General features: G+C 54.3%; 1 protein-coding gene across 1 annotated transcript in view; it reads left to right on the forward strand.

Annotated features, from left to right (window-relative positions):
- Nucleotides 1-7,759, forward strand: part of CDH4 (cadherin 4, type 1, R-cadherin (retinal)) — a 621,238-nt gene that overhangs the window by 597,186 nt on the left and 16,293 nt on the right. Inside the window, exon 14 of the mRNA XM_010841909.1 lies at nt 7,264-7,401. Within this exon, the coding sequence (XP_010840211.1) occupies nt 7,264-7,401 (138 nt within the window). The remainder of the gene's footprint in view (nt 1-7,263; nt 7,402-7,759) is intronic.

Consider the following 7,759-nt stretch of genomic DNA (forward strand, 5'->3'; position numbering starts at 1 on the left):
CCTAGAGTCTGGAGCCACCAGGAGGATGGACTGGGGTACCACCAGGAACAGGCCAGCTTCCCGTCCAGGTCAGGGTGGTGCCACCTGGCTGAAGCTGTGGGTGCGGAGTGGGTGCCCTGTGAGGCTGTTGAGCATGTGGTCAGCCTGCAGGCCCAGCGTGGGATGCGCGTGCCTGGGGTTCCCACAAGGCAGGAGTGGAGTGTTGGCACCTGGAAATGTCATTTGGGTCTGCGAAGCCCGCTGTGTTCATGTGGGTGGGTCGGCGGCATTTGGTACCTCTGCAGCGCTGTGCTCCCTCCCCACCCCCCGGACCACTGTCTACCTCAGGGCCTTTCTAGCCCTGAAGGATACCTGGGCGCCAGCAGTGACTCCCCACCCTCAGCCCCCCAGGCCCGGCCCCTCTAACCTGCCCTCCCAGTGAAGCAGCCTGCTTTGAGTGTTTCCTACAACCTGTGAGACTTTACAGGTCTGGCCGTTCTCACTGAGCATCTAGCATTCAAGGTTTGTCCACGATGTGGCTGGGGTCAGTGCTTCACCCCTTTTCACGGCTGAATTGTATTCTGCTGCAGACAGGCACATTTGCTCGTCCCATCGTCAACTGGTGGGCATTCAGACCACTCCCCGTGACAGGCGCTGCTGTGATCACAGATCAGCCCCTGCTTGGACGCCTGTTCTCGTCCTCTTGGGCGTATGCCTAGACATGGACTTGTGGCCAAAAGGTGACTGTGTAAATCCCCAGGACCCACTGCCTATTTTCCACGGTGGCCACACTCTCCATCCCGTTTGGAACAAGTCTCAATGCGCTTGCCTGAACAGGTCATCAGCCTTGTGGCTCGCCCCACGCCCAGAGCCCACCTGGTGGGTCCCCAGTTGTGTTCTCAGGCCCTGAGGACACCCACGGGCTGAGCACATGAGAACCAGACACAGGCAGGCGGTTAGGCTGCACTGTCTCCAGGGACAGGCTGGCCCGGTCCCAGGAGCAGCAGGGCAGCAGGGTCCGAGCTGCGTGTCCTGGCAGCCCCAAGTGGAGAGGGCCAAGAGTGGAGAGTGCAGGAATCTTTGATGCTTTTCTGGGGCAGGCTGGCCAGCTGCATTATTGATGGATGTTCTGCAAAATTTAAATGCTGAGCTACGGGGAGGTGAGTGAAAACCCCAGAGACTCCCGCTTGCAGTTTTCTCCCCTCCTCCCGAACTTGAAAATGGTCAGATCACATTTTAATGAATTCACTGCAGCACTACTGCTGCCGGCTCTGGGGGCTCTGCACCTGGCAGGAGCAGGGGGACTGCTGGGCAGCTGCCAGGCTGACCAGCAGGGGCACCTGCTCAGTATGCCTCCTGGTGGCCGCAGCTATCACCAACCATCCTTCAGCGGGTGGCCCACGCCCCCACCTCCCTCTGGCTCCGCTGGGGTGGGCGTCATAGGGAGAGCAGAGGTGGAGGAGGAACGCTGGCCGTTGACTGGTCCAGAGCTGGGCCCAGGGTCCTCTCTGAGTCCCAGGGGGGCCCAGGAAGAGGGTTTCTGGAGTCCAGGATCCAGCCACCACATGGCTCACCAGTTCCGACCTGAGAACCCAGTTTGATCACCTGCAAAGTGGGGATGGTATTGCACCCTATTCCCCAGGACTGGCTGAAGGACGGGTGGGGATACTGCATGTGGTCTGTGGATCCACCAGCAGGAGGCACTAGAACCACCCTGAAAATAGCCCCACGCAGTCCACCAACTCCAGGGCCCCTCCCCGGCCTCACGCAAATGGTGACAAGCATTCTAAGGCCACGAAGCAAGGCCCAAGGAAGGCTTTTTAAATAAAAACATCAAATCTCTTACCCATGCTAGACCCTCCCAACAAGTAAAGCTGGAACATTTGCAAGAGGGTGTCTGTCCAGGGACATTTCCCAGGTTCCACCTGGGCCCCACTACCTACCCTCGGGTGACCATTACGAAGTCTAGAAAGTATACTTTCTAAAGCTAAAGCCACAGCAGAGCCTGGCCCGCATTCCCCGTGCCCCCACAATGACCTGTCCGAGCTCAGCAGGGCTGGCTGGATCTCAGGGGCCGCACCCATGGGGCCTCTGGATTTTCTTTCTGCGCCCCGCACTCCCCTCACCCCCGCACCACACAGCCTAAAAGGACTCCACCACCACCTGGCTCCCAAAAGCAGGACCGGTATGCCCTCTAGTGGTGGTTGTCTGTACAATACACACTCGCACAGGCACCAACGTGCACACACTCCCAGGCAGGCACACACAAACATACACATGTACACATGCCTATACACATATGTGTATGTGCACACACCGGTATACACACACACACATGCATACATACGGGTCCAGAAACACAGGCATACACACAGGAACACAAGCTTGCACACGCATATACACCCATGCAAACACACACGAGTGCCCCCATGTCCCTGAGATGGTTTGGTTCTCCAGTGTCTTCTTAGGGCCTCAGCCCATAATGTCCACAATGTACAGGTGGATTCTACCATTAAAGAGATAAGAAAGGTTGGAGGGGTGCCTTCTTGGCTGCAGTCAGTCACATGACAGCAGTGTCAAGGGGTGAACGCGTTCCCTCCTCTGCTCTAGTTAAATCCCTCCTTTTGCTGTGGGGTCCCAGGAGCCAAGTTGGGGTGAAGTCCCTCCTCTCAGCCCTCCAGCCTGGGTCTCCCTCCCTCCCTCCCACCAGGCAGTCACACGGACAGAGTCCCGATGCTTAGGCCATCGCAGGACAGCCTCTCCCAGTAAGAAGGCCAGCGGGGGGAGTGGGGCGTGTTTCGGGGGCCGTCGGTCCCGCCAGTGGCCTGGGAAGGGCAAGCTGAGGCCTTGGTTCCTGGGGGGACCACACACTGTGTGCCGTCAAATGACAGCTGTTGGGGGCAGGGGTCCGAGACCAAGGCTGGGCCGTGCTGGCTCCTTCTGGAGGGTCGTGAAACACTGCCTGTGCGTCCGCTGGCTTCCAGTCATGCTGCAGCCCTTGGCATCCTTGGCTTGTGGTCGCTCCAGCCTCTGCCCCGTCTCATGTGTCCTCTGCCCTCATCGTCTCTTACTGGAAACCTGTTGTTGCACTGGGATGCCCTGACCCAGAGGGCCCAGGTCCATCTCGACCTTCACTTTATCTAAAAGGCTCATGATGGACTTGGGAGCACAACTTAACCGATTACCAGGTTGTCCTATCATCTCTTTACTGTCCTGAAGAATGACCTCTGCTGGCCACCGAGAGCAGGGTGGGAACAGAGGTGGGCAGCTGGGGCCCAGGACCCAAGCACCATCTGTCTCGGGCTGGCTGTGTGGCCCACGCGTGACCCGTTTAGTGAGGGGTTGCCTGCACTGGACAGTGGGCTCCTGAGCCGGGTCTTGCATGTCATCTTCCCCACGATGCTCATGCAGAGCAGGGCCTGGGCAGGTCAGACGGGAGGCCCTGCATCTCCTTCCTGTTCCTCATGCCCCAGGACCCCAGGTGGCCAGAGCTTCCACGTCAGGTTGGCAGAGCCCTGGGGATGCCCCGCAATGGGACTCTGGATGCCTCAGCCCCACAAGGTCGCCAGCCGTGAGGTGGTCTCCATTTAACACTGACCCCAGGAGCCCCCTCCGTGACTCTGCCTGCCATGGTTTATGTTGTGGGAGATCCAGAAACATCTCTGCAGCCAGGCCTGTGGAGGGGGTCAGCCCAAGGGGCGTCCCCAATGCCCACGCCCCTCCTGTGCCAGCTGCTATAGGACAGGCCTGTCCGAGGTGCGCCCCCAGCCTGGCCACCATCCTCAGCCCAGGCCAGCGTCTAGCACAGCTGGAACCAACTAGCAACCGACCAGTGCCTGCAGATCCAAGCTGTGACACAGACGGTCACCAAGGATGCTGGGGAGGGTCTCCTCCGCCAGTGACAGAGTGTACACGTGCTCTAGATGCCAGAGGGAGAGCTCTGACCACAGAGCCCTGGGCTCTGGAGCAAGAACATGCAGAGGGCTGCCGTGCTGATGCTGAGAAGAAAAGCAGGGTCTCAGGAGAGTGGGTGTCTGTCAGGGGAGCAGGTGCGCACTTATATTTTATTCGAGGAGGGAAGGCCTTGCTGATGGGCGCAAGCAGTGTCAGGGCAGGCAAAGCAGCCCTGTATGACCCTGGTGGGGAGGGGAACATACGTTTGAAGAGCAGCAAGGAGGCCCCATGGCCACAGCAAAGTGGACGAGGCAGGAGGGGAGAGAATGAGGCCGCTGAGGCCACCACCTGCTCCTGGGACCTGTAGATCCTCCCCAAGGAGCAGAGGTGAGCCCCAGCTCTGGGTTAATCAGATCCGCCAGGTGAGAGGGGCAGGGTCTTCTCGGCACCTGTATGTGTCTCTCAGCCTCCGTTTCTCTGCGCGATGAGAGGTGACAGGAGGCTGCTCAAGGCTCTGTCGGCCTGGGTGTCCCCCCTTCCCCATCCATACTTTGTGGGCTGGGCCTAGATATTCACAGAGCTTTAGAAATAAACAGTCATGTTTAGGACTAATTTCTATTTACGGCAGGTGATGCTGGTTTGCCATTTATAGCAGTGGCAGAAACTGCTTTTATTTTTTTAAAAACTTTCTGTTTTGTATGGGGGTTAGCCAACTAACAGTTGTGATAGTTTCAGGTACACAGCAAAGGGGCTCAGCCACACATACACCTGTCAAACTCCCCTCCCATCCAGGCTGCCACGTAACACTGAGCAGAGTTCCCTGTGGTTATCCATTTTGAATATAGCGTGTGTACATGTCCATCCCAAGCTCCATAACTATGCCTTCCCCACCACTCCTTCCCCCTGGCAACCGTAAGTTCATTCTCTTAAGTCTGCGAGTCTGAGAAACTGCTTTTAAGTGTGCTTACTGAAGTACAAGAACGTGTTTGCTGTCAGGAACAACCTGCAGACAGAACTGGAGCGGGGCACGGTGTTAGTCTGCATTGTGGGTGTGACCAGCGTGTCCACAGCGGGAGCCCCCACCACAGCCACCCCAAGGCCACGACAGTCGGGCCCTGAGTCTGCCCTCAGGCCAGCAGTGCCCCGGAGGGTCGGGGTCAGAAGCGCTAGAGAAACATCCGTTTATCACAGGATATCGAATCCAACCCCCTGTGCTCTGCAGCAGGGTCTTATTGTTCATCTGGTTTGTTTGCAGTCCTTTGTATCTGCTAATCCCAACTCACACTCCACCCTTCCCTCACCACCCCGCTTCCCCTTGGTAACCACAAGTCTGTTCTCTGTGAGTCTCTCATAAATTTAAGTTCATTTGTGTAGTAGTTTAGATTCCACAGTATAAGTGCTATCATGTATTTGTCTCTGACTTAACTTCATTTAGTATGGTAATCTCTAGTTGCTCCCACGTTGCTGAAAATGACATTATTTCATTATTTTTATGGCTGAGTAACATTCCACTGTTGTGTATATACCACATCTTCATTCATCTGTTGATGGACACAATGCCTTGGCTATTGTAAGTAATGCAGCTGTTAACATTGTGGTTGTATGTCTTTTCAAATTAAGAGTTTTCTCTGGATATACACCTAGGAGTGGGATTGCTAGAAAATATGCTAAGTCTATTTTTAGCTTTTTAAGGCACCTCCATACTGTTCTCCATGGCGGCTGCACCAATTTACATTCCCACTAACAGTGGAAGAGGGTTCCCTTTTTCCACATCCTCTCCAGAATTTATTGCTTGTAGATATTTTTGATGATGGCCATTCTGACCAGTGTGAGGTGATAATTCATTGTGGTTTTGATTTGCATTTCTCTATAAGTAAGGGCTTCCCTGGTGATTCAGTCAGTAAAAAAAATCCACCAGCAATGCAGGAGACCCGGGTTTGGTCCCTTAGTTGGGAAGATCCCTTGGAGGAGTAAATGGCAACCCACTCCATTATTCTTGCCTGGAGAATTCCATGGACGGAGGAGCCTGGCAAGCTACAGGGGTTGCAAAGAGTCAGATGTGACTAAGGGACTTAGCATGCACAATTATTAGTGAGGTTGAGCATCTTTCCATATGCCTGTTGGCCACCAGTATATCTTCTTTGGAGACATGTATATTTAGGTCTTCTGCCCATTTTTTGATTGGGTTACTTGGTTTTTTGTTATTTGTATGAGCTGTTTGTATATTTCAGAGATTAAGCCCTTGTCAATTATATCATTTGCAAATATTTTCTCCCAACCTGTAGGTTTTCTCACTCTGGTGTGCAAAACTTGTGTTTATTTGTGCTTCTATTTCTATTGCCTTAGGAGACTGACCTAAGAGAAAAACACTGCTACGTTTTATGTCAGAGAATGTTTTGCCTATGTTCTCTTGTAAGAGTTTTATGGTGTTGTGTCTTATATTTTAGTCTTTATGCTCTTTGGAGTTTCTTTTTGTGTATGGTGTGAGCGAGTGTTCTAACTTCATTTACATGCGGCTGTCCAGCTTTCCCAATGCTACTTGCTGAAGAGATTCAAACATCTTCTGAAAGGGGCCAGATAGCAAATGTTTTAGGCTTTCCAAGTAATGTAAGCTCATCACAGCCACTTAGCTCAGCTGTTGTGCAAAATCAGCCACAGACAATGTATAAATAAATGAACCTGGCTGTGTGCCAATAAAACTTTATTTACAAAAAACAGTGGCAGACAGATTTGGCCCATAGGCCAGAGTTTACTGACCCCCAAAAGCCCCTTGGTGACTCGCAGCTACCCACGAAGGTGTAGACACCTTACCAGGCACTGCTGTCTCAGGGGTGCTGCACTGGTGGCTCCTGGCGAGGTCTGGCTGCAGAAGGGTTGGAGAGCCCTTTCAGTGCCCAGAAATCCACTGTCCCCATCCAGCTTTATTTGCCTCCTAAAACCCACACCTGTATCCGAATACTACCCGCTCCTTCCAGGCAGCATGCAGACTGGTGTGCAGGTAACAGGGTCGGGGGCTCAACTTCCCTTCTCCTGTGTGAATTTCTGACACTGAAAATGCTAAAGAAATGAGGTCGCTGCGGACACACATCTGGGTTCGCCTCTCTTTGCACACTTCCACCCCGATTTTACAAACCTCAGTGTCTTCTTACAGTCCAAGCCCCCTTTTCCTTCCTTCTAGTTCAATCCACACCTGTGAAAGCCAGGTGCTGGGATGAAGGCAAAGACCTTGCCACCCACTGTGAATGAGGAAAATGTTCTTCCTGTGGCCAGCACCCTGGGCAGGAAGGGGACCCAGCAGCAGCTGAATCCATCCAAGGAATATGTTTCTTGGAAGAAAGTATAAACAGCTAAACCCAAGCTGCTGCTGTTCTTCCCCCTTGTCCCTTCTAGAAAGTCCAGCAGTACATGGTCATCATTCAGGCCACAGACATGGAAGGAAACCTGAACTATGGCCTCTCCAACACAGCCACCGCCATCATCACAGTGACGGACGTGAACGACAACCCACCGGAGTTCACTGCCAGCACGGTGAGTGCGTGTCCCTTCCTGAATCTGGAGGAGTTGGCCAGTGGCGTTCAGACTCCAGGGAGAGGCTGAAGCGTCGGCCACTTTGGGGTGTGCTTGGCAGGACAGGCTGGGGGCTGCAGGGGGACATACATGCCAGGTCCCTCTGGCAGGAGCCTCCAAAGCCCACCAGCAGCAGGAGGGCAGTGGGGGACACAATGTGTCCTGCCCCTTCAGGCGCAGCCAGCGGGCTGCCCACAGACCTAAGTGCCCGCAGGAATGGCCCAGTGGCACAGCTGTGGGATCACGGAGTCACGGGCTCCCAATTCCTCTGGGTTCCCAAGGAGCTGTGTCCTTTGGTCCACTCGCTCTGGCGTGGAGG

The sequence above is a fragment of the Bison bison genome, unplaced genomic scaffold (assembly GCF_000754665.1).
Source record: "Bison bison bison isolate TAMUID 2011002044 unplaced genomic scaffold, Bison_UMD1.0 scf7180017864167, whole genome shotgun sequence".
In the NCBI taxonomy this organism is placed as follows: domain Eukaryota; kingdom Metazoa; phylum Chordata; class Mammalia; order Artiodactyla; family Bovidae; genus Bison; species Bison bison.